This window comes from Siphateles boraxobius, unplaced genomic scaffold (genome assembly GCF_051911475.1).
Source record: "Siphateles boraxobius isolate OS27281-9 unplaced genomic scaffold, OSU_SipBor_1 77, whole genome shotgun sequence".
Classification (NCBI taxonomy): domain Eukaryota; kingdom Metazoa; phylum Chordata; class Actinopteri; order Cypriniformes; family Leuciscidae; genus Siphateles; species Siphateles boraxobius.
In genome coordinates, this window is record NW_027509205.1 from 18,691,287 (window position 1) to 18,717,750 (window position 26,464).

The 26,464-nt window shown below is 37.2% G+C and overlaps 1 protein-coding gene across 3 annotated transcripts; it reads left to right on the forward strand.

The window, feature by feature from the left end:
• Positions 1-1,515: 1,515 nt before the first annotated feature.
• Positions 1,516-26,463, forward strand: gpsm2l (G protein signaling modulator 2, like). Of its 3 annotated transcripts, none has more exons than XM_077218484.1 (14): positions 1,516-1,777; positions 15,054-15,275; positions 15,373-15,508; positions 17,305-17,444; positions 17,638-17,761; positions 18,023-18,138; positions 18,266-18,421; positions 18,492-18,600; positions 20,885-21,023; positions 21,602-21,678; positions 22,383-22,580; positions 23,119-23,278; positions 24,345-24,571; positions 25,724-26,463. In XM_077218484.1, exons 2-14 carry the CDS (start codon positions 15,055-15,057, stop codon positions 25,874-25,876), a joined length of 1,956 nt encoding a protein of 651 aa, XP_077074599.1. In that variant the 5' UTR covers positions 1,516-1,777; position 15,054; the 3' UTR covers positions 25,877-26,463. The 3 variants fall into 3 exon arrangements, with proteins under 3 accessions (XP_077074599.1, XP_077074598.1, XP_077074597.1); XM_077218483.1 differs by lacking the exon at positions 1,516-1,777 and adding an exon at positions 5,153-5,446; XM_077218482.1 differs by lacking the exon at positions 1,516-1,777 and adding an exon at positions 11,292-11,651.
• The last annotated feature ends 1 nt before the right edge of the window (position 26,464 follows it).

The following is a 26,464-nucleotide window of genomic DNA, read 5'->3' on the forward strand; positions in this document are numbered from 1 at the left end:
TTTGTTGCCTATATAAATCGCTATTAAAATTATAATAATATGTATGTTGCATTAATATTATATCCATAATGTATGTATATAACGTTTTTGAGTGGCCTTAAGTGTATTAATGCATCAAATCATCAGAGTGCATTACAGAGATGGAAATATTACCCAATTTTATGATGCTTTACATGTGTAATGGATTTATTTATTTATTTGTTTTTGTTGCTTTAATAGTGCAGTTAAGCTGATGTCCTTATACATGTGCTTATGTTTGTGTATATATGCGTAAGCAAGCTGGCATAATGAGTACATGTAGCTATTTTTGAGCTCAAGTGCTATTGATATTTTGCTTCAATGTCTGACTTATTATTACTTTGTATTAAAACAGGGAAAACATACATAAATGTCTTCATGTCGTTCAGAGATCATTAAATGACAGCTGGATCTGTCCGTCAGTAATAAACAGTGACCTCTGCTGGTCAATACATCACACTACTATTACTCACCGTAGTTCTTTTTTAAGAAGTTTGAAGTTTTATAGTCCTTATGAGTGTTTTATATATAATGAAGTCTTTTTTTCTTTGTCTTTTCTTTTCTTTTCTTTTTTTTACTTGAAGTTACACCAATTGAGGAGCCGACAGAAATAAATCCGTAAAAGGCTTTCTGTTCCTTACAGCACTAAAGGGAGTCCAATTCATATTAGTGAATTGATTCTTTCAGATGGTCAGTTCAGTGAACCGATTCACTGCGAGTTTAAAGGGACAGTTCACCCAGAAACAAAATTGTTCCCAATCCAGGCCCGGCTCCAGATATGAGATGAAAGGTGGGCCAACTGATATTCCAGGTGGGCCGGTCCGTGGGGTGGGGGGGGCGGGGGGGGTGTGTAAGTAAACACTGGTCTCGGAGGGAAAAAGGAGGGGTTGGGTAGAAAATAGACAATAACGTAGCCTATCTCGAGCTGAATTGAATATCGCACCAATTTTGTGATAGGCTGTTATGTGGTGTTGGGCCAGGGTGGGCCAAGCTTCTGATTGGGTGGGCCAGGCCCACCCTGGCCCCCCCCGTGGAGCCGGGCCTGTCCCAATCTGTAAGAATTTTTTTTTTTGTTATGCTGAACACAAAAGAAGATATTTTGAAGAATGTATTTCCCCCCATTGGACGTCAGTGGGGCCCATCAACTGTTTGGTTACCCGACATTCTTCAAAATATCTTATTTTGTGTTCAGCGTCTCCTAATAATATCAATTGGTAATGTTAATTATTACTTGTAGGCCTATTCCATTTTTAACAACATTTCTCCTGCCCTTCCTTTAAGTTTTTGTCTAAATCAAAGTCAGTACAAATGCTTGTGAATGGGTTCGACCAAAACATTTAAAGAATCGAATCAGCATTAGCTTGTTAATCATATTAAATAACAATGCCAGTTATTACTAATAAGTTCACAATATTAGTCTTCATAGATTTACTATTTGCGATTATCGAATCGAATTCTCCTAAATCATTCAAAAGAGTCTGTTTAAAAGAACGATTCATTCGCGAGAGTTACTTCACCACGAAAGCATTTTGATGGCGAGGCGTGGCGTTTACAAACTCCTGTGTAATGATTGGCGTGCCAAACCAAAATACTTTTTTTCCCCCAAAAGAAATGTAGGAAAGGAGAGTGTCTTGAGAAAACATGGCGGAGTAAGAGAAAGAAACTTTTTCGATGCTTCTTGACAACGGGAGACACTTTTCCACCACGGGACATGTAGCGCGATTACACTCTTTAAAGAACAGATCTCGAAGTGTCTGAGGTAGGAGTTTGATTTCTTTTCTCTTTCGGATTTAAGGTTAGTTTAGTTGTGCATTAACAGCTTCTCCACTGAACTATTCTGTATATGTGTTGCATAATGTTAAGTACTTCCTTGACTTGTCTTTCTTGAGCAACGTCTTGAATCTATTTATTGCTGCTTCTTTTGTACAATTGACGATATTGTACAAAAAAACGAACTACTAGTCAAAATGATACAGTTTATCTCCAAGGCACGTCAATATGCGTCTTACCATGATAACGTTAGCAGATGAGTAAATGATGACCAGGACCGGTTCTGTCAAAACATGTTCATTCCTCCACTAATACGTTATATTGAAATAAAAATGGGTGAAAAATTAAAATAAAATGGAAATTTCCATGAAAACAAAAGGGGCTGCTTTGTAACATTATTAAGCACATTTTCCTAAATTCCATATATTACAATACCTGAAAAATAGTGATATATTATTTAAATTTACTGTGTTTATATTAATATTGGTCTATAGCATTATATTAAATAATTCACATAAAAATGTTTATATAAAAAAGTGTAGGCCTTTAGTTCACGCAAAAATTAAAATTCTGTCATACTGTCGACCCCATAAGACTTAAGACTCCAAAGCCCATAAGACTTAGTTCATCTTCGGAACACAAATGAAGAACTTTTTGATGAAATTGAGAGCTTTCTGGCCCTCCATTGACAGCTACGCAACTACCACTCTGTCGGCTTTAAAAATAAAAAGAGATCGTACAACTAATCCATATGAATTGATCGGTTTTGTCCAAATTGTTATATAAAGAGACAGGATCGCTTTATATGATGAACAGATGGAATTTAGGCTTTTATTCACATATATACATTGATCAACGTGCACATCAGTTGTGGTAAACGAAAGCTCAATCATGTTCGCCTGGCGTACGAGAAACAATGAGGTTCATTCTCGTGTTACGCAGCACGTTTGGACTTCCTCAAGAACCAATGAGGTTCATTCTTGTGTTACGCAAGGAGGTTCATTCTCGTAATTGTAGGCAGTTAGACTCATCATTAACAGAAATGCAAAAGTAAAACATATGGTTTCCATTAAAATGACAAAAAAATTTAATTGCACAATAATAGGTGTCATTTTCTTTATTCAAAATATAATATTTTCTTTTAATTTCGGGGTGAAATATGACCGTGAGACTCATTGTAAGCAGTTCCCCCAAAGTTCCCTCCCGTGTGTTAAACGAGAACCACCTGGACAGGCTCCGGCTGACAGAACGGACACAGCAGATCTTGTGTCTGCACAGGCTGCACTGCGGTTTATGAATCTTTTAATGAATCACAGCTGTTTACGGGCTGTACCTTGTGTATTATTCTGTTGAATAGACTGACTAATCTGGCCTATTACTGCTCACGAAGCTGCTGTCGCCATTACAGGGTAGTTGAATAAGTTGCTCAATGTTTTTGGAACTGTTGGCATAAATAAAACTTGAACTGAAATGATGGTTCAGACCAGTGTGTGAGTGGTTGAATATTCCTGGCGTGAAATCACACTGGCAAGGAAGTTGAAATGTCAAACAAAAAGGAAAATGCATAAAGTGTCTCTTAATCGCACACTTGAGTAAACTTGCAGTGGGACATGCCATGAGGTTTTGCTGGACCAACTGGCTCAGGCCTTTAGGAAAGGAGACACAAAACGACAATGTTTGGCTGTAATCAAATAAACTCTTTTTTTTTGCTCAAGATGAATGTCACAGCCCTTTCCTGAGCATCCAGATTGTCAGTTGAGCCAGTTTTAAAAATGAACAATGCTTTCGGTTTTCTGCTCAATACAAGGAATTCCTGAAGTACACACAAATATGATTTCTGACGCATTTTCCCACTGCCTGTATGATTTTCATTCAATTCAAAAATGATCCCCCCCCCCAAACCCAAGACTGACTTATGTGAACTCTTATTTTAGTATCATTTGTATTATTATTATTTATATATATATTTAGGTTTAATTTATTTTTATTTCAGTCATTTTAGTATTTCAACAAACTTATTTAAAGTTAGTTGGCAAGGGAGCATTTCTAATTTAAGTTTAAATTTTTCTATGTAATATTTTTATTTTATTTTATTTAATTTAACAATGTTTCTAATAGTTTTAATTTTAAACCGTGACAACACTGCTTCTGTGGAATGCAAAAGGAGATATTTTAAAGATGACAATCCCCAAAATGACGTTAAAGGTCATGAACATCAAGCTCATGTCCTCTGAAGTCATATGATAACTCGGTGTAAGGAATTTAAGTTGCTATTTGCATATCATCCCCTTTCACAATAGCTCTCAAATCTTTGATATAAAAAATGCCAAATGACATTGATTCTTGGGCTTTTCTTCAAGCACGCAGAGACTGTTTTTGTGGTGCTTTATTGTCAGTTTTGTAGCTTGACCGGTTCTGGCCACTGTAATATTCTTTTGAAAAGCTCTTCTTTTGTGTTTCTTTGAAGAAATCTTTTCACATGGGTGGGTTTGGATCAGTGTGAGGGTGATTAAGTGATATCTAATGTGTCACCATCCCTTCAAATGAAATCATTCAAGATTATTGATGGTTATGGTTTCGGTTCTTTTACTAACTTTCAAGTTGTTCAAAACCTGCATCAATTTATTTCTTCTGCTGAACACAAAGAATATATTTTGAAAAATGTTGGGATATTACATAAAAAAACACTGGATGGAAACTGGTGGAAAGTTGCTCACATTCTAATAAAAAAATGTATGTGCTCAATTGAGGCAGATGATTTCATTTTTATCCGATAAGAAGACATGCACATAAACTACGATGGAAATTTATTTGCCAAAAAATCCCTTGATGCGCAAAAAAAAAAAAAATGGCTCAACAGAGTATATGATTGGATAACTGGACTAACCAGCGGACCAATTGCATCGCACAAGCATCTCAAATGTTGGTTTGATCATTCTGAAATGCCACAGTCATTAAAATGATTTGTTTTTATTGCCTCGATTGCATTCCCAAACACAAGATACTGTAACAGTTTAATGCGTTTCATCTGTGAGGTGCAAGTCAAGTTATCATGTATGAAAAAAGAGCCACAGTGGCTTGTGATTACAGAAACTTCCATTTTTACTATAGATATTTTGTGCCAATTTCCCAGGAAGTGGTAATTTTGTTGCTTTATTCGCAAATACTTAGAGATATTCCAATTTTACGCAAAAGTTAAATTCGCAACTTTGAATGGAAGCATTCAAGCATAGCTACTGTAATACAACATCATCAACTTTTCGTCCTGGAAAAAAGTGTCTTTTGATGATCGGTTGGTTGCTCACGTGGAAGTCAAGAGACTTCCTCATGTTCAGCCTCCCACACGAGATGTTATTTAGTTTGTAGTGTGGAAGCGTGTTGTCATTAATCAGTCAATGACTGTTTTCTTAGTGAAATCATTAGCTACTTACACATCCGTCTGTGTATGTGTGTGTGGGAGAGAGAGGATCATATTTCTTAGACTCTTTCTTTAGTGTCGCTCGCCTGTCAGATGGTTCAGACGCGGTGAAAACATGGACATCTTCGCTCCATCTTTATGTTTGCTGTTGCAGTTATGTTTTAAACTTGGACTTTTACTATGAATATAAATGGATGAGATCACAAAAGATGAGGATCAAGCGTTTCATGTCCGTTCCAGGTAGGAGAAAAGACTTGTTTTGCCATTCGAACAAAAAACACAAAACTTTTAACTACAGTCAGCACATTTTTTGATGTGCCTTCATTCTCTATTAACTCATGTTTTTGCAGATTATGGAGTGTTTTACACAACAGATCTTGCTGTAAATACCAAAAGACCTGTCTATCTTTCCATTGACGTGCACTTGTTTTTCCATCAGATAAATGGGGTTTGAAATGTAATACAGTGATGTGGGTGGAGGCAAGTAAAAATGGGCTCAGGTTGGTCGAGAGATCTCTTGTGTGTGCATTTTTAATAGGCGTGTTTAATTATTAAAATGGAGGGTCATCACTTGTTGGCATTGTTTTGTCTCGGTTGCTGACGTACATCCTGAAATACTGCAGGACCATCTCACACTGAAACTGAAAGATGAGTCAAGTGCCTATGTTTTATTTTAGGGAGTGTTTTTTCCACACAGACAAAAAGACAAAAAGCTCCAGCATGACAGTAGTCCATTGTATTCTTGTAGGCTATTCCAATCCAACTTCTAAAGCCATATGGTGACTTTTCTAATATTTTGTGGTAAAAAAGTTTCTATTCAGTAGCTGCGTTTACATGGACCCTTATAATCGGATTGACGGCTCAATCAGACTAAAAAACCTTGATGTAAACACCTTAACCCTCCTGTTACCCTCAAATCCGATCTTTTACCCACTGGGGTCAATTTGACCCCAGTAATTTAAACCTCCAGAATATGATTTTTTTTTTTACAAAGGTTTGTGTCTCAGGTAATTTATATCTTTGTTGACTACTTAAATAACCTTTCGTGATACTGGCACGGACGAAGGACTCCTATGTAGCACAGGAATACCAAGGTACACTGGGGAGCATATCCCATAGCTTTATAGGAAATACGCAATTATTGCCAAACCCAGAGGGACACTGGGGTGTCCAGCCGCAGGTGGAATATTTCAACCCCAGGGGTGGCAAGGTGGCTTGCCAAGGGAAAGACACATGCTCAGAGAGGCTTACAGTGGAAATACACATGTGGGGGTCGCTCAGAGGAGGGACCATGCACACGGGAGGCACCTAGCTGACACGCAGGCAATAGACACTGGCGCCGACGTCAGGAGTGCTGGAGGAACTCAGGGCTTTCGGGGAAGCTCACCTGAGGAGAATATCGCACATTTCCAGTCCGTGGAGTTGAATGGCGAGCAAGCGAAGACACCTGAGTGGGTCCAGTACTAGCTGGTTGAAGCGAGTACATGAGAGGACACTGGCTTCACTCGGAGATAGTAGAATCTGCGAATGTGTTAGGTGTCGCCCAGCCTGCAGCTCTGCAGATGTCTGTTAGCGAGGCGCCATGCGCTAGAGCCCAAGAGGACGCCACACTCCGAGGAGTGGGCAGTCACACCAAGGGGGCACGGTCCACCTTGCTGCTGGTATGCCAAAGCAAAGGCGTCCACTATCTTTTCCAGTGAGAGAGCCTTTCCCTTCAGCTTCCCACCAAAACAGACAAAAAGCTGGTCTGAGGTCCTGAAACACTGGGTTCTGTCTACATAGGGGTGGAACGCACGTACTGGACAGAGCGGAGAGCACGTACTGGACAGAGCAGTGCCAAGGCTGGGTCTGCCTCCTCCAGGGGCAGCGCTTGCAGGTTCACCACCTGGTCCCGGAAAGGAATGGTAGGAACCTTGGGCACATATCCAGGCCGGGGTCTCAGGATCACGTGAGAGTAAGCCGGCCCGAATTCCAGGCACGCTTCTTCAATGGAGAATGTGTGCAGGTCCCCTACCCTCTTGGAGGCCAATGCAGCCAGGAGTGCTGTCTTCATTGACAGGAACTTAAGCTCCACTGATTTCAAAGGCTCAAAGGGAGCACTCTGCAGGGCATTTAGAACCACTGAGAGGTCCCAAGAGGGAACAAGAGGAGGGCGAGGAGGATTCAGTCTCCCCACTCCCCTCAGGAACCTGACGATCAGGTCGTGCTTTCCTACAGACTTACCTTCCACTGTAACATAGTGTGCGGCAATAGCGGCAACGTATACTTTTAGGGTGGAGGGAGACAGCCTTCGCTCCAACCCTTCTTGAAGGAAGGAAAGCACGACACTGATCGAACATCTCCGGGGGTCTTCTTGGTGAGAAGAGCCCAGTTGACGAAGAGGTTCCACTTAGCGTAGACATGTCTCGTGGACGATGCTAAGCGGAAGTGATGGTAACCACCACTGCTGGTAGTAGGATACTCAACCTGCCTCATCCCGTCCAGGAGCCACACGTGGAGGTTCCAAAGATCAGGACGAGGGTGCCAAGGGTGTTTAGATGTCATTTTCAAATGAGAGAGATGGAGAACATAGAGAGCACACAGAGCACAAAGAGAAATGGTTTAGAAGGCTTCTGTTCATGCTTTTATAATGTTTGCTTCTCCCCTTTGTTTGGTAAACCATGAGAAGTATGTTTTCCCCTCCCCCACGGCATGGGGGGAATAAATGTATGTAAAATTATAATGAACATTATACAATTATAACATGTTATAGTGACCTCAATAAAACAACCAAAACAAATGAGTGTGAAATTTTAATATTTCTTATGTTTTATACAGCTAAAAGAGCCTGGGGTCAAATTGACCCCAAGGAACACCGATGCTTCAAAATGTGTACAGGACATTGAAAAAATATCAGAAGGTTAATTTTATGTTTACAGAGTTGTCCCCATTAAATTAGGAAAAGTCATTAAATCTGAAGCAAAAAAATAAATAATTTTTTTTACATACGTTAAACATTGAATGGGGTCAAATTGACCCCAAGGATAATAGGAGGGTTAATCGATCTGAATGAGCTCGATCCGATTGGAATTTCGATCGGATTGAAAGGGGTAGTTTATTCCTTTTGTTATCCGATCATGTAAACACTAGCCTAGAAAGGTAGACGCACCCTAGTGGCAGCAAAAAAATATTTTGCAGCCAGTGTAGTCTAGCAACTCTCCGTTGACTTTCGAGCTAGAAAAAACAAAAACTGGTCAGGCCAATCAGATCGTGTATAGAGTCGGCGGGCGGGCTTAACATAATGACGACAGAGTTGTGACGGTTCACTGCTACTTGAAAACAAAGAATGGCTGCTGCTGCTGGCGAACAACTGTCTTTTGTTTCCGCTTTGGCCGCGACTCTGGAGGATTTGAAGTTAGCCTAAACTTTTCTTTGAAACAAGAACAAAGAACGGCTTTGCTCTGAGTCTGACTCCGTCGCTCTGACTACGTCACCTTCTACGTCCTTGTTTCAGACTCTCATCCACAGACGACTGGTTTTGGGCGTGGGTTTTTACTGCGTGATAAATATAAGCAGCGGCAAAACGGTTCATATGCTCATTGTCTCCAAATCATGACCAGAGACGGATAAATATTTAGTCTGCTGTGACAAGCGGCAATATATTCGTGTAGTGTGCGCATGTCAAAAAAATCAATTCCGATTTGAAACTTGTGACATATAAACGCACACATCAACCCGATTACTTTATCTATCGTTTATGTAAACACCGTGTTCAGATTCATCAATCGGATTGATTTCATTCTGATTGAACCAAAAGGTGTCCACGTAAACGTAGCCTATATTTCCCAACATTATATTTCCCTAATAAGCCTTCAGATATTTTCTTCATTCTGCACATTTGAACTGCCATGTGGCATTCAGTCATAATCTTTAAATTTGTTTCATTCAGTTGTTACAAAAAAACAGAGACATCGTGCTAAACATTCTCCTTTTGAGTTTCAAAGAACTCACGGAATGATATGAGGGTGAATATTTAACGACTGTCCCTTTAATTATCTGAGTTTTAGAAATGAACAGAAATAATGAGCAACATATGCCTGGTGTTTCAGTAAGAATCAGCAAAATGCATTACTTCATGAGAAGTATGAGTTGATATATATATATATATATATATATATATATATATATATATATATATATATATATATATATATATATATAGTGTGAATTAGTCATTTGATCGGTCAGTGGAGAAATCGCGTCAGCCGCTCGGCCCGCGTCCCACCGCGCTGAGGATAAAGAAATTAGAGCATGTGAACGCCGCAAGCCTTCCGCTGAGGACACTCTGGGCAAACCGTGGGATTTAATTTGGTCTAATGGATTTTCCCTGCATGGCCTTGGTTACCTGACTGTTCCTCTGGCTGGAATCAATTCATTCTTCATGACAACATCTCACTCTGCTTCAGCAGAAGAGAAGATTAATTGATTCAGGGAGGTTTTCTTGGGTTGCTTTGTTTCTTGACATAGTTCTAAAGCCTTCGTGCTTTCTCTTGCCAACTCTTATTAATAATGGCAAGAGTGGCTACTTGCTATACATATTCTAAAGAAAATGGTGCACTTCCAGTGCAAAAGTTGCTTTTTGCTTACTGGTTTGAGCCAAACATGTGACTAGATGCCAAAGACTATTTTTTTTCTCAAGTCCCACGGTCAATTTACTTGAAGTTCATGTATTTTTGGCTGGTTTTATTTTCTAAATTGTAATTCTGATCACTCTCTGTTGCACAAATGTTGCAGAACTCGGTTTAATTACTTAGTTTTGCTTGCCATGTCAACTATTACAATTGATCATACTCAAGATTAAGGATTAGAACAAACCTCTAACCATAAGAATTAAGCTTTAACTTCAAAGTAAAGGTTCCAAAAGGGTGTTTTTTTTTGCAGCAATGCCATGGAATGAATCATTTTTGTTCCTTAAAGAACCACAAAAAATGAACTTTTATGTTTAGGAATGTAGAGTAACCATTTTTCGTTCCATAAAGAACCTTCCATTGAACAGTTCTTAAAATAACCATTTTTTCTTGGTGTGAAGTGAAGAATATATAACACATCTAAGGAACCTTTTTCCAAAAAACCTTTCATGCAATAGAAAGGTTTCGTGGATTTTAAAGGTTCTTCATGGAACCATAAATGTCAATAAAAAACATTTATTTTTATTAATGTACAATAACCATTTTTGTTTCCCCGAAGAACCTTTCAGTGAACAGTTCTTAAAAAAAAACTTTTTTCTTAGGGTTTGTTCATACTTGTCAGGTTTGGTTTGATTAAAATTAACTCTGGTGCGATTACTGTGTTAGTGCGGTTCATTCGAATAAGTGTGAACACTGCTATTTGAACCAAACAAGATGAGTCTCGGTCCACTTCCAAACGAACTCTAGTGCGGTTCGATTGAAATAGGAACGCAACACAGACCAAAGACAATCGAAACAAACCAAAAACAGACATGTCACTAGATGCGACCCTAAAAAGGACAGGATGCTCAAGCATACCTGTTTTTTCTCATCATAGTCGCGATGTTGCCCATCACAGTTCAGAACCACGTCTCCTCACAGCATTGTTTTGGATGTTCGACGAGTTCCGTCGCAAAATATATATGCCATAAACTTTTGTTTTTTTTTGTTTTCTATCTTTAGGTTTGGTGTTAAAAAATGAATCGAATCAGAATTAAATGTATAATTTAATTTTTTCGTCCGGACCAAGAGAACCAAGAGAACTGAACTACACTAGTGTGAAGATCGTTTTAAAAATCTAAAGAACCTTTTTTTTTTTTCTTAATCGATGTTAAAGGTTTTTCATGGAACTGTAGATGCCAATAAAGAACACTTATTTTTTATGAGTGTAACTACATCAGAATCTACATAGTTTTTTTTTCCCTGACCCACCCAACTGGAATAACTGGTTTAGGAGCTGTTCTAAGCACATTACAGTTACTTTGTTTCGCTCTTTATTCGTGATAATCCCCCATGTGTCGTCTCACTGATAATTGGAATTGACGCTTGCCATCGGGTGTCCGTAGTTGACATGGGCACGTCATACAGTTGCATCTGTTATTATCGGAAGGCTTACCACTGACCCTGCGTTCATGTGTGCAAGACCCAGCGTAACCCGTCACGGCATGCCAACAACAAAACATTTTAGATGCTAAAGCCTCGTCTGGTTATGCTCAGGCTTCTCTTCAGGGGTAGAGGGTTAGGAAAGGTCTCACAGAGGATGTTATCCTGGAATTTGGTGTCTTTTGGAAGAGGTAGATCAGTTTTGTGATGTGTCTGAGAGGGTCGAAGCTGTGGGGCTCAAGCTTCACCCCATGGAGAATTAAACGTGTCTATCACATTGGAGGAGAAAAAATCATCAAAACGATTGAGATGTTTGGACGGTGCACTGAATTTTATAAAAAGAAAAAGGATAAAAGGTGGGTTGAGTTTTTCCTGTACACATTTGTCATATGTGGTTGCCAGGGCATTGCTGTGTGGTTGCTAAGGGGTTGTTAGGTTGTTGATATGGTGTTCTTGGTGGTTACAAGTTGCTTTATTCAGCAAGGACATAAATTGATCGAAAGTGAAGGTAAGGATATTTTATAATGCTACAAAAGATTTGTATTTCAAATAAACACTGCTTTTTTGAACTTTCTATTAGAATCCTGAAAAAAAGTATTTTGGTTTCCACAAAAATACCACATTGTTTTCAACATTGATCATAATCAGAAATGTTTCTTGAGCATCAACTCATCATATTAGAATGATTTCTGAAGGATCATGTGACACTGAAGACTGGAGTAATAATGCTGAAATTTCAGCTTTGATCACATCATAAATCACATTTTAAAATATATTAAAATATAAAAACAGTTATTTTAAATTGAAATAATATTTCACCGTTTTTTTATATTACAGTTTTTACTTAGTTTGATCAAATAAATGCAGCCTTGGTGAGAAAGAGACTTACAGACCCCAAACTTGTTAATGGTATTGTATGTATTTAAAGTTAAGTAGTTTTGCGTTGTTTTTGATGACGTGGTAATGAAGGTTTTTATTTTCTCTCAGTATTGACAATGTTTACATGTTGTGTAACATCTAGATAATTTCTTATTTTTATAAATTCTCCAAATATTGCTGTATTTTAAACATCAGATATGTTGTGATTGACTGGTATCGTCTCTTCACTCAGCGCTTTCACATTGGATGAGGACTAAAAGTGTACTTTTTGCAGACAAAAATCAGCCCCTAATGTCTATACATAACACTCTCTGAAAGAACAAACAGAAGTCCTTGAATGCAAATACAACAAGTTTGTTTATATTTTTCATACATTCTGTGATAATTAAGAAGGTTTACAGGCATTCAGATCAGTGTTTTTCTTGATTCTTGGAAGCTGAGATTATTAGTCATTCTTTGACACATATTTTTATTGCATGTCAGCTGACAAGACGTTCTCAAGAACTTATGTAGACACAGACCTAATGATGGTGACATTGTAGTAATTCTTTCTAGATTGTTCTACAATATTATATTCTACAAAATTCTGGGGAATGCCTTTGATTGCCACAAATGAAGAATGGGAAATGCATTTACACTAAAACAATTACGTTTTAGTTCCATAACATCGGTTAGTGGAAATGCCATTATTTCGTAATAGTTTTTTATCTACATTTAGAAAATATCACAAAAGGTTTGTGCAAATCTGTAATGGAGTCTAGGCTATTGTTCCTCAAATATAAGGCCTCTGCAGTTAAATTAGCTTAAACACAAATACTGGACTGATCGTTAGGCTTAAAAACCTTTAGTTGCTCTTTTCTTTTAATAGTCTAATCAAAATGCATATCAAACTGAAATATTTGACTCCCTTTACTTTGCTTCTATCTTTATGCGCATCAATAGACATTTAGGTATACACCAATAAAATATGTATCTATGTATTTTTTAACATTTTTATTAATGTATTAGTACTGTCAAATCAATTAATTGCTGTCAGATCAATTAATCAAAAAAGTGTGTGTGTGTGTGTGTGTGTGTGTGTGTGTGTGTGTGTGTGTGTGTGTGTGTGTGTGTGTGTGTGTGTGTGTGTGTGTGTGTCTGTCTATATCTATAAATGTATTAATTACGATTTATTGATTTGACAGCACTTAATATATATATATTTTTTTTTACCTAAATAAATTTTTTGGTCTCTGATCTCATAAATAATTCTCTCTACGGCTGCGTCCAAAATTGAATACTCTCGTGAGTAGGTACTTATTTTGAATGAGTACGTACTTTGTGAGTGCTAAAAAGTGCGTTCTATATATTATTAGGGTAGCAAAGGGGCGGAAAATTTCCGATAAATTTCCGGAAAGTTTCCGGTAAATTTGCATGGGAAGTTAAGCAGGGGGAATTTTGGTAATATTCCATATTAGAAACTTTCCATGGGAATAATGGGAATTAATGGGAACTAACTGGGATTCATTGTAATGTAATCAATCATTGTATCATATCCAAACATAAATATAAACAGAAGTCATAAGAAAACATCCATGCAAAATGTTTTCAATAGATATTTCAACAGATTTATTTGTAAGTAGAACAGAACAAGTTTTAATTATTTTACTGAAGAATCGCTTGTTTCATCGAAGAATTTATTATTTTCAGTTCACCGGCCACTTACTTTCATGTATTCCGGGAGAAACTGATGAATTCACACACTGTAATAACTTAAATCCAAAAGACAGGAATCTCTGAACTGGGGCCCAAACACGGCGCCAATCTCACGTTACAGATCAAGATAACTAAAGGATGAAGGTTTTTTAAACTACAAAACAAACTCACACATATTTGAGAATCGGAATAGAAGATAGTTTATGACATGGTAAGCAAGTTTGTTAATATTTAGAAATAAAAGCGCTAAATCTATCACACAGCGCTATTTTGGCTGTGGTGAATCACGTGCCAAGCATGAGGGGGAGGGGGGGGGCATCGCGATGTCGGCTAAACATCGTGATGTCTGTCAGCCTAGTAAGAATACTAATGCAATGGCATGAACGGATACATAAATAGTAAGGCTAGCTAAACAACTGTAATGATCTTGAAAACATATTGCAGGAGGCAGAGAAAAACAGCCACATGAGGTAGCTAGCATCTGCCTTATGTGGTAAATAAAGTTATGCTAGCTTATTTAGCATCTAACTTATCAGCATTTCTACTAGATGAATACATTTGTATGTGATATTTGCAATTTAAATATATTTCCCCACAATGTCATCAAAATTTACTTCACTTTGTTTAGTCAACAGGCTCAAATGTGTGCCTTCAATAGTCTTGTGCTTTGGGCTTCTGTACATGTGATGGAGGCATGCACAGTGCCAGTAGGGGGTGTGGTCTCAATAGCCATGCAGTAACCAGAGTTCTATGTGCATGTGATTGAGGAATGGCATGGATATTCAAGTGTATTTGAATGGCATCTGTTTGTTATAGTCAAGATTATGCTAAAATATACTTTCCTCAACTATATTTAAGTTCCCTATGAAGAGCCAACCCTCAACTTTGAAAATTCCCACTTTATTCCCATAAATTCCTGTTAATTCCCTTAAATTCCTATTAATTCCCATAGAAAGTTTCCATCTTTGAAAATTCCCAGAATTTTGCAACCCTATATATTATAAATGTGTGCAGTATGAATGTAATCTGGACGTACCACATCCGCCATGTTGTCATTATCATGTGACCTACCAGCGTCAGTTGCGTCGCTTCACTGCCATTCATAAATAACATCTGCACACTTCCTCGTAAACCTGTGTTTTTCCTACTCATGCTCTTGCTCACCTCTCTGCTGCCCCCTGCAGGATGGAGGCCTCATGTCTGGAACTGGCTCTGGAAGGTGAGCGTCTGTGTAAAGTGGGAGATTACCGTGCGGGCGTCTCATTTTTTGAGTCGGCCATCCAGGTGGGCACTGAAGACCTGCAGATTTTGAGCGCCATCTACAGTCAGCTTGGCAACGCATACTTCCACCTGCACGACTACAACAAGGCGCTGGAATACCATCGGCATGACCTGACGCTCACCAGGTCTGAATCTGGAATGTTACTGTATGTCACTGTTCTAAAGCCGGAAGGATTACATTCTTATCTAAAATAACAAGTTTTGTTGTTATGGCTCCTCTAGAACTATTGGAGATCAGCTGGGAGAAGCTAAAGCCAGTGGGAACCTTGGAAACACGTTGAAAGTTTTGGGACGCTATGACGAAGCAGCAATTTGTTGCCAAAGACACCTGGATATTTCCAGGATGCTCCATGATAAGGTGAGGTGTCAAATACAGGGTTCGTACAAGGTGCTTGAAGTACTTGAACTTGAATTTTTGAAATTGAAGTCCTGGAAAACCCTTTAAAACAGCCATATTTATAAAAAAAATACTCAGAGTGCTTGAATTATCTTTTCACACAAAATTAACTCTGCAGCCCATTTGATATAGATATAGAGCCATTTCGCTGGGCTATGAGTGTACTTATATAAATATCCAAGTATATGATACATCTTTCATTCTTCAGGTCAATCATATATTCATGAGGTGAAAATCATTTTGAATAAGGAAAGAGATATATTTGTCATAGTACCCTTTCAGTGGTTTAAGTTACCACAGTCATTGCATGTGCTGCACATTATTTGTACCATTTTTTTATAACTTTATTTTTTTTAGATAATATATAATATACATTATAATTTTTAGAATTTGAAAGATAATAAAGATTTTGTTTGATAAGTGATTATAGTCCTTGAAAATCAAAAAAGTAGTGCTTGAAAAGTCCTGTAATTTCATTTAACAGTATCTACAAACCCTGTAAATGGAACTAAAGGCATTTTAATGAAATAGCTTAAGCCAAAATGAAGTTTCTGTCATCATTTACTCTCTATCTATCTTTCAAAACCTATGAGGTTTCTTTCTTCTGTCGAAACACATCAACTAAGATATTTTAAAGAATATACACTAATCAATGGCGTTCTGTACTGATGTCAAACCTGGCATGTCAAGGCACAATGTACATATGTGCGATGTGTATGTGTGAATAAGATGTCACAGCCTCGGTAGAAGCTATCATATGGCATCATCAGACTGGGAATATCACATATTGAATAGTACTGATTGTTTTTATGGCACTTCTTGTCCTTTTTTGGAGCTTGAAGCTCCTGGTCGTCATATACTTGCAGAACCAAAGAAAAAGTTCAGCTAAAAAACAAGCCTAATTGTTTCTGACACAAATATTTATTTATTGATGTAAGTAAGTAAATAAATACATAAAAGAGTTTTTTTTTATTGATAAAATTAAACCGACTATTCAAAAAATAAAATTGTATTAATTTAATTGCTACAATAAACATAAAAATGTCTTCAAATAAATAAACAAATAAACACTAATAGGATTACTTTTGAAATTTTCTTTGTATTCATTTTTTATTAACTTTCCTATAAACATATGATAATATTGTCATCTTTATTATATTTTGTCATCAACCAAACTTCCAATATTATTGTGAATTTTTTTGACAATATCTTCCACGCCAATAAAAAGTTGAAATGGTCTATAAATGATGAATTAAATACAAAAAAATTTCTGATAATATTTATTTAGGGATGCAAATAATAAATATAAACATTCAAAACATGCATAAATAAAACAGAATTTATTTATTTGTATTGATACAATAGAAATGACTAACTGATCAACTATTATAAATAAGTTGTCATAAGGCCATAAGCTTTTTCAGTTTTTAAACACTTTTCAAAGTATCTTGATTATATATTGTTATCAACCAAACTTTTTAAGATTAATGTGATATGTTTTGCCTATATCTCCCATGTCTAAGTGTGAGTAAATGATGACAGAATATTTTTATTCCTTTTACATCCCGCTTGAATTGCCAAGTTTGCCTCAGATGTTTTTTGAAGTCACATTTGTCCTGTTATCCAAAGACACGGCTTGATCTATTTTAGCAGACCATAAACATAGTATAAGTGCAAGCTGTCGATCTGTTTTAGGTGTGTAATAAGTGCTGGTTGTGTGTGTTATCTGGATGTGTGTCTGTGTGTGGTTTTGTTAGGTGGGGCAGGCTCGAGCGCTGTATAATTATGGGAATGTGTACCACGCCAAGGGGAAGAACATATGTTGGAGTGGTATGGACCCTGGAGACTTTCCCGAGGAGGCACGCATCGCTCTAAAGAAAGCAACTGAGTACTATGAGTGAGCGAGCCAACATTTGTTGTTTTCATTCTTTTGAATGGCAAAAACTAGAGTGTAGACGACACACACGTGGTAAAAGACACAATATTTCATTTCTGAAGAGATTTGTTTGGCCTCAAGGGCAGTAATGTTTTCCAAAAGCATGCTAAACATCTCCCCTGCTGTATATTATACTGTTTGTCTCGGTTTGAAGAGCGAATCTGGCCATTGTAAAGGAGTTGGGGGACAGAGCGGCACAGGGCAGGACTTACGGCAACCTTGGCAACTCGCACTATTTGCTTGGAAACTTCCAGGATGCTGTTCTTGCCCACGAGCAGGTATTTCATACTGAGAGTTTCTTAAATAGCTGTTAGTTTTAAATCTAAATGTGCTTGTGGATTTGAATGTGTAATAAAAATAATGGAAAAAATGCACAAGCTAGAATAAATTATGGATTAGTGTACAGAAAGTTATTAAAATAATATTTATATGACACTGTACTTGTAATGATAATTAAAATAAATCTCACTACATATACAATAATAATAATGTACATGTTTCATGATGTAAATATTAATAATGCTTTCTTCTTTTTACAGCGTCTCCTCATTGCGAAGGAGTTTGGAGACAGAGCCGCAGAGCGGAGAGCATATTGCAACCTTGGAAATGCATACATATTCCTTGGGCAGTTTGAATTTGCAACTGAGCATTACAAGTCAGTTTGCTAGTATATGAAATTAATTTGATTCAGCTGTAATGCAGCTCTACAGAAGACAATAGTGTCGTTATTCAAGCTTTGTTCTTGTGAAGTCAAATCAATAATGATGATGTCTATCGCACAGGCGGACACTGCAGTTGGCGCGGCAGCTGAAGGACAGGGCTGTGGAAGCTCAGGCCTGTTACAGTCTGGGAAACACCTACACGCTTCTGCAGGACTATGAGAGAGCCATAGACTATCACCTCAAACATCTCATCATAGCTCAGGACCTCAAGGACAGGTAGGCTGTTTTTGACACTTCTTGTCTGTGCTGCTGTTTATGAGTCTAATCCTCCTGTCACTGTGTGTAGGATTGGAGAAGGGAGGGCGTGCTGGAGTTTAGGGAACGCATACACCGCACTGGGAAACCACGAGCAGGCCATGAGCTTTGCTGACAAACATCTGGAGATCTCAAAAGAGGTGTGTGTGTGTGCGTGCGTGCTTGGCTCAGTGAGATAACACTAACTAAAAAGCTAACAGACTTCCTGCCTGCACAGGAAAAGCCATGGGTCAATCTCAATGAAAAGAAAAAATGAAAAGAAGGTTTTATTTTTTATTTATTTTTTTTTTTTACAAAAATAAAAAGCTTACCATACTACACTAGTCAACATTTGAAGTGGATCAAAACCTTTCATCAAAGTTATACATGAATTTTGAACAATACCCCTTGTGGTCTTAGGACAACTTTGATGAACTTATTTGATCCACTTCAAAGGGTTGACTACTGTATTATATATGGAGGCCCGAGAGAGCTCAACGTGCTCCAATTGAAGAAAACGCATGCAAATAGAAAAAACACCAGAAAATTAAGAAAGCATCTTGTGCTGCAAATACTTAAAACACAACCAAATACAGAAGCTCGCTGCAAATACTCACAATGCACATACGAGGATGTTAAAATAAGCAAAAAACTGATTCTGATTCTGATTAGTTGCCTATATCCGATTAATTTTTTTTCGTTCGTTTACACGCAATTCGTGTGTTTACACTCTCCATACTATCTGAAACATCATGCATGCTCAAAGGGTTAAATTATCTTGCACAGATGGACGAACGCGAAATGTGCTTGATGCTAGCTCTGCGATATATGATTTTGAGGTGGAGGAGGACGAAAAGGGCCATCATTGCAGCCTGTGCATATTCTTCAGTTATTGTGTGTGAGAGAGATCTCAGGACTGGTGGGACCATATTTTGGCGGGCTTTGACGAGGAGAAGTGGGTCCGAAATTTTTGGATGAGCAAGACAACCTTTGATATGCTGTGTCAACTTTTGTCCACATTCTTCTCCTACGACGACACAAAGTTTTGTCAGGCCATCCGTCGCTTTGCATATGCGCATCAGGGTTGCTCTCGTCATTAAACTGCGGAGACGTACAGTAGCCTAATGCCTCAGAAAATCTGATCTGCCTGTTTACCTAACAGTCGCATTGGCACATATCTGATTTATATCTGATTTTTTTCCACATTTGAATGAGGCCTGAAACCAATCTTGAAATATCCGAATGCATGCGTTTTTTTCCTGTTTACACGGTCATAGAACACATCCGATCTGAGCAAAAAATCGGAATTGGGTCACATTTCACTGACACTGTAAACGAGGCCTCTGTATTTGGTAGCGCATTTCTGTATTTGGTTGCTTTGTGAGTATTTGCAGAGCGTTTCTGTATTTTGTTGCGTATAGTATTTTGCAGCATGTTATATTTTTTGGTTGGGTTGTAAGTATTTGCAGAGCGTTTCTGTATTTGGTTATGTTGTGAGTTCAGTTAATGTATATTTTATTTCAAGTAAAAAATGTTTTTTTTGGCTTTAGTTTTAGTAAACGAAAACAACTCTGATCATGACATTATTTTTATGACTATTAAGATCTCTGTACCATTGTCGGTACCTAAATGCAAGTTTTTCGTAATTTCCAATATTCTCTCAATATCTGTGATTTTAATTACAGTAACACTTATTTTATTTAATAAATTCAAAATTATACATAGTTTTGTACAATATACTGTAGTTCCTTCCCATTTACAGGTGAAACTCGAAAAAATGTAATATCGTGCAACAGTTCATGTATTTCAGTAATTCAAATTAAAAGGTGAAACTTATATATGTATTATATATAACTATATACATATGCATGATTATATTTTTCAGAGGGCTGAAATTTCTGTATTTAAAATCCTTTTTTATTGATTTCATGTAATATTCTAATTTTATGAGATTTTGAATCTGGGTTTTTCATAAGCTGTAAGCCATAATCATCAAAATTATTACTTTTTGCACGATATTCAAATTTTTCGAGTTTCACCTGTATGTAATTAGAATTAGGGAAAAATTTATTGACATTTATGCATTTCTGACGATGCATTTGTCTAACGCAACTCAAAATAGAGGAGCATAAACAATTCATCACAGAACCAAAATATTCATTGGATACAGTGGCAGCTTTATTAGAAAGCTAGATTAGAAAACAAGCTAGAAAAGAGGTGGAATTCAGAAAAGAAGACACATTTTCCTGCTTAAATTGTCATAAAAATAATGTGAGTGCAAAGCAAAATAAAATGTCTTCTTTCTTTCTTTTGATTTTGGGGTAAAATGTGACTTGGTAAGGCTTTCTGCTCCAGTGTGCTTGTTCATGCTTGAACTGAGCGTGTGTTTTCTGGACTAGCACTTCCAGTAATGTTTTTTCCTTCCTGTATGTGTGTGCTCCTCAGATTGGAGATCGCAGTGGGGAGCTGACGGCTAGGATGAATGTATCTGATCTGCAGTTAGTTTTGGGTCTGAGGCAAAACAATTCAAACACTAACAGCTCTGCCTTCATCGAGAGTCCGCCCGGCGACAGCAGTCCGCCTGGTAACAGCACACACAACTTTCACAAACTCAAACATTAAAACCAAGCATCCTATAAAATACACAGTTGTTTTTTAAATACATTTTTATGATACATACATGGGATGAAAAAAAAAAGTTGGATAAGCACATGAAAGTAAAGCACTAAAATGTACAAACCACAAAGCAATTAAAAAAATTAATTGTTTGTTCTGAGAAAAATATGAATATTGAAAAAAAAATCACCCATCTTAGAATATTGAATATTATCAAATAACAAAAAAATCTGATGAGAAGAATTGCATTAAAAGTATTGAAATGATTTAATTTCATTCCCTAAACATGCAAACACACACTTTTTTTTTTTGGTGTTAGTAATTTGGTGATTTTTTAATTTTTTGGAGCATGCTTAATTTTTTTTGTAAAATCATTTATATTAACCATTAAAACATTTTAAGCATTTAAAATTACTTTGTCCAACTTTAATATGCTTGTTAGCATCAATATTAGTAAATTGTTAAGCTGATGTCAGGGTGTATGTACTCTCACATCTGATCTACAGAATTAGATCTACTATCATGTCCTTCTTTCTGCTTGTGTAGATGGAAGATCCAAAGGAAGCCGGAGACACAGCATGGAGAACATGGAGCTCATGAAACTGACCTCTGACAAAAATATGGTGAGACATTAAACGCATTCAAAACATCACATACGATTTTTTTTTTCATTTAAAAAAATATATTTTAAGTATATTTAGCTTCACAGGAAAGCCAATAATCTATATAATTACTCATTAATTGCTCGTTACAAAATAATTTGTATTACTTAACGTTTTTTTTGTGTGTGTGATTCTAATTACTGTTATACAATTATTACATTTAAATCACTATAAATTATAGGTTGTACAACATGCACTTTTTATGATGTAAATACACTTTTAATTCAACATTTCTTTTCTTATCGCACAATTCTGATTTTATTGTGAACGATTCATCAGTGTTTGTTATTCCACTGAAATCTCTAATCAAAATTTAATAAATAACTTGCTGTTTCTCTTAAATGACTTTCCATTTTTGCTGATGTGACGTTAGGCCATGCATGCAATTTTTTCCCCCATTTAAATTATAATATGGGAAAATCCATATTGTCAGATGGGTTTTTGTCTTGCATTAAAACAACTGAATGACCAAAGTCTTTTGATTCACTAATTTGATCCATTCTTTGTGTGAATTTGCCTTGTAAGTGAACCCTTAAGAGAGACTAGGACTTGCATGCATCACATATACATTTTGTTACTTACATTTCAAGGCGTTAATGTTTTGCATGTCAAAGAATTTGCATAACAAAGTGTGCCTATAAAATCTTTATGCTTCATCTACCCAGGGGCAGGCCTGTGAGGAGACTACAACCCCTCAGCAAACCAAATCACCAACCAAAACATCCATAGCCAAGACATCTTCTAAACTTTTCTTCATCGATCGCTTCAGGAGCAAAAAGCACAGGTCGAATGGTTCAAACCCCAGTCCACCAGCTGAGAACCACAGCAGCAGCAGCCACACTTCAGCCCCTCTGAAAACACAGGTGCTTAAAAGACCCCTTTAAAGACCATGAAAGGGAAGTTGTGATGTGACGTATATATCTGAGTGAAACGGCTTCTCGAAACAGAAAAAACTGTAGGATGGGACTTGATTTTCTCCATGGGGAATTGATTGGATGGTTGTGGTTTGCTATTGGTGGATCTAATATGAGTGACAGGTTGTCCCGCCCTCATCATCAGAGAACAGAAGAGGAAGGGAAGGGAAGATATGGCACATGAATCATTTATAATACATACGGCAATATTCCATTAAAAATACAAATTGTCATTTATGATTTCATGGTGACTTTAATTAGCAGTGTTGGTTCTCAAAAAACATTTTAGTTAAAACATACTGAAAAGAGAGGCTGAAATACTGTATTGACCAATCAATTTTCTTATTTAGATTTTATCATTTTGAGTGCATGCAAAGTAATAATCTTTACACAATTTTGTTGGCTTTTGAGTTCTTTTAAGATTTGATAAATTCTAACAAATCAAATCTTAAATATTTATTGTTATTGTTACTGGGCTTTTCCACAGGACGCTCCAGACACTCTGGGTGACGACGGCTTTTTTGACCTTCTAACCCGCTTCCAGGGCAGCCGTATGGATGATCAAAGGTGCTCATTAGAGGACGGCATTAGCCGTGTTCCCGCCCCTTCCTTTCCCTGCGAAACCCCATCCGTAGCCTTGAGGAAACGTGAGTCGACCCTTCCTCACTGTACTGACCTGTGCTAACTATACTGCGTACAATCACGCATGCTGCATCCACACTGCAATTTAATGCAGCAAAATCTAAAGAAAGTCATTTATTTTAAGAGGGAGTGATTTGGAATGGCATGATGTACAGAAACAATGTGAGTAGAAAACTGTATGCAAAACGTTATGCACTTAATAGCGAATAACGGTAGAATTTCAGTGTGTAGCAATTATAGCAGTGTATACAGTGACAAGCAATTTGTTTGTCCACATTGATCAGTACTGTGTCACGTGAGAAAATGGCAGCTAATCAGAAGATACTTGATTGTTTAATGTACAGTCAAATGCAGATATTGCTTGTCACTTTTGCTCAACATGCCTGGTTAGGATGTGGTGATAACCTTTAGAAATTAATCAAGATATCATAATTAAAAAGTGTAAAAAAACATTTTAAAAATAGAAGTAATCGTAAAAAAAAAAAAAAATATATATATATATATTCACAAATATTATATATATATATATATATATATATATATACACACACACACACACATATATATATATATATATATATATATATATATACACAATACCATTCAAAAGTTTGTGGTTGGGAGGTTTTTGAAAATATTTTTGAAAGAAGTCTCTGTTATATTGTGAAATATTATTACAATTTAAAATAACTGTTTTATTTCAAATGTAATTTATTCCTGAGAAATTTTCAGCATCATTACTCCAGTCTTCAGTGTCACATGATCCTTCAGAAATTATTATAATATGATGATTTGCTGCTCAAGAAACATTTTTTGTTGAAACAGTCATGCATTTTTTTCAGGATTCATTGATGATGAATATTATGTTCAAATGAACAGTATTTATTTGAAAAAGAAATTTGTTGTAACATTATAATTGCTTTTATTGTCACTTTTGATCAATTTAATGTGACCTTGCTGAATAAAATTAATAATTTATTTTAATAAAATCTCCCAAACTTTTGTAGTGTACTACAAGTATTTATACAGCAGTATTTAATTGAACTACACTGTACTATTTTTAACCTTCAGCTATTTCCGTGTCCGAAGCGGAGGCCTCTGCACAGCCTGGCCATTTCCTCGATCTGCTGGCCAGCTCTCAGAGCCGGCGCCTGGACGAGCAGCGGGTCAGTGTCAGCAATCTCCCGGGTCTCCGGCTGGACCAGCGCCACAGCCAGGACGTTCTCAGCAAACTCATGGCCTCGGCCGATAGCAAAGAACCAGATGAAGACTTCTTCGACATGCTGATTAAGAGCCAGGCAAATGCTGTTTATTATTAGGCTGCATCATTAAAGAGGCCGTATTATGCCCTTTTACAAGTCTTGATTGTGTTTTTGGGCTCTTCTAGAATAGGTTTTCATGCTTGAATGTTCAAAAAACACATTGTTTTTCACATATTCTCCAATGTTGCAGCTCCTCTCTTCCAGTCTGTCAGTAACGTTCTGTTTAGTTTTTACTGTTTACCCTCATTCACTATTCCCTAAATTACTCCACTATTATAGTTCACCAGAGGGAGTGAATGACAATAAGTGCGTGAATTCGGACACGGAGTGCACCGGAAGGGTTGCCGCTTTTGCATAGTTTGTGCTGTTTAATAATTATTTGAAACTTGTTTAACTGGCAGCTCCAGTAGTTATAAAAAGATTTATCTTAAACACTCATGGAAACTATGTATAATCCTTAATTAGACAATTTAATAATCAATTTTAAAAAGGAAATTATACCTGTATGATATTACGCTGTAGCCACATTGTACCAGTGGTTTGGAAAATTAGTGTATGGATGATTCAGCTGCGGGCGCCATCTTCTGGTCAGACGCAGGATTTCATTCGGCACGACCCTCACAGTGCATTATGGGCATTCTTCAACTGTTTAAGCTTACATTGGTTGTACTCTTGTTATTGCGGTGCATTGTGGGATTGAATGAGTGCACTCAACGTCCACTATGGTTTTGGACACGTCCTCTCAAATAGTGCCCTATCTAAGGTGCGATTTCGGACACCGCCCCAGTCTGTCAGTAACACTCTGTTTAGTCTCTATGAAGCCCCTCCTTCTGGAAAGTGCACTGTGCTCTGATTGGTCGGCTGGATCAGGGTGTTGTCATTGGTGAAGCGCTTCGAGCGTGTTTGGGAAATGTCCCGCCCCTTACCATAACATACTAATAACGAACTCAACCAGGCCCCGCCCCTTTACTTTGGAATTATTTAAAAGTGTAGGATTTTCAGGGAGTTCAGAAACAGTGACACTGATATAGAGAATAACTCCCACTGAAGTGACACTGTGCGTTTTTCATGCTCAAACAGCAACATTACACACTAAAGACAGTTGCAAATGTAAAAAAGCATAATAGATCCTCTTTAAATATTACATTTCACAGTCATGTGTTCAGTGTCTGTTTTTGACTTGCACAGGGATCCAGACTGGATGATCAGAGGTGTGCAGCTCCTCCCCCCCCCACCAGAGGCCCTACAGTCCCAGACGACGACTTCTTCAGCCTCATCCTTCGCTCACAGGCCAAACGAATAGATGAGCAGCGCGTCATATTACCATCAGACCAATCCTGACTGACCTTCTCTTGAACTGTCGCTGAAGTCTTACACATGAAGCAATGCCTTGTTGAAAATCAGACCCTACATGATGTTTTCCCTTCTTGCTTAACATGAAGATTTTTGCTTGAGGAGATACACAAAAGTTTTGTTAATCTTTCTACAAATGTGACCTGAACTGGATTCAGACGCGTTTGTGCAGAATAGATGCTTATTCAGAATCAGACCAAGACCGCAGTCTCGTTCTCAGGGATTCAGCACAATGCACTGAATGCATTTCATTCGCCTGGATAACTGGATGGACTTAATCAGCTGTTACTGGACGGTAGATTCAGATTTCAGACAATTTTATATATACTTTAACACTAAACTTAGTATCGGTTCTGTTCTGTTTTTGATTATTTTACTTGAAATGTGTTTTATATTATCTTTTAATACCAGCGAGTTATCAATGTTTTTGAGGGTTTAGAAACCAGTGATGACAAGCAGTCTGCAAAAGTCTGGATTTATGTGAATATAAAATGATTTGTTCTGGAAAGGATATAAGTCAAGAATGTATCACTTATTTTAAATGACAAGAGGAATAAAGCCTCATCACAAACGGAC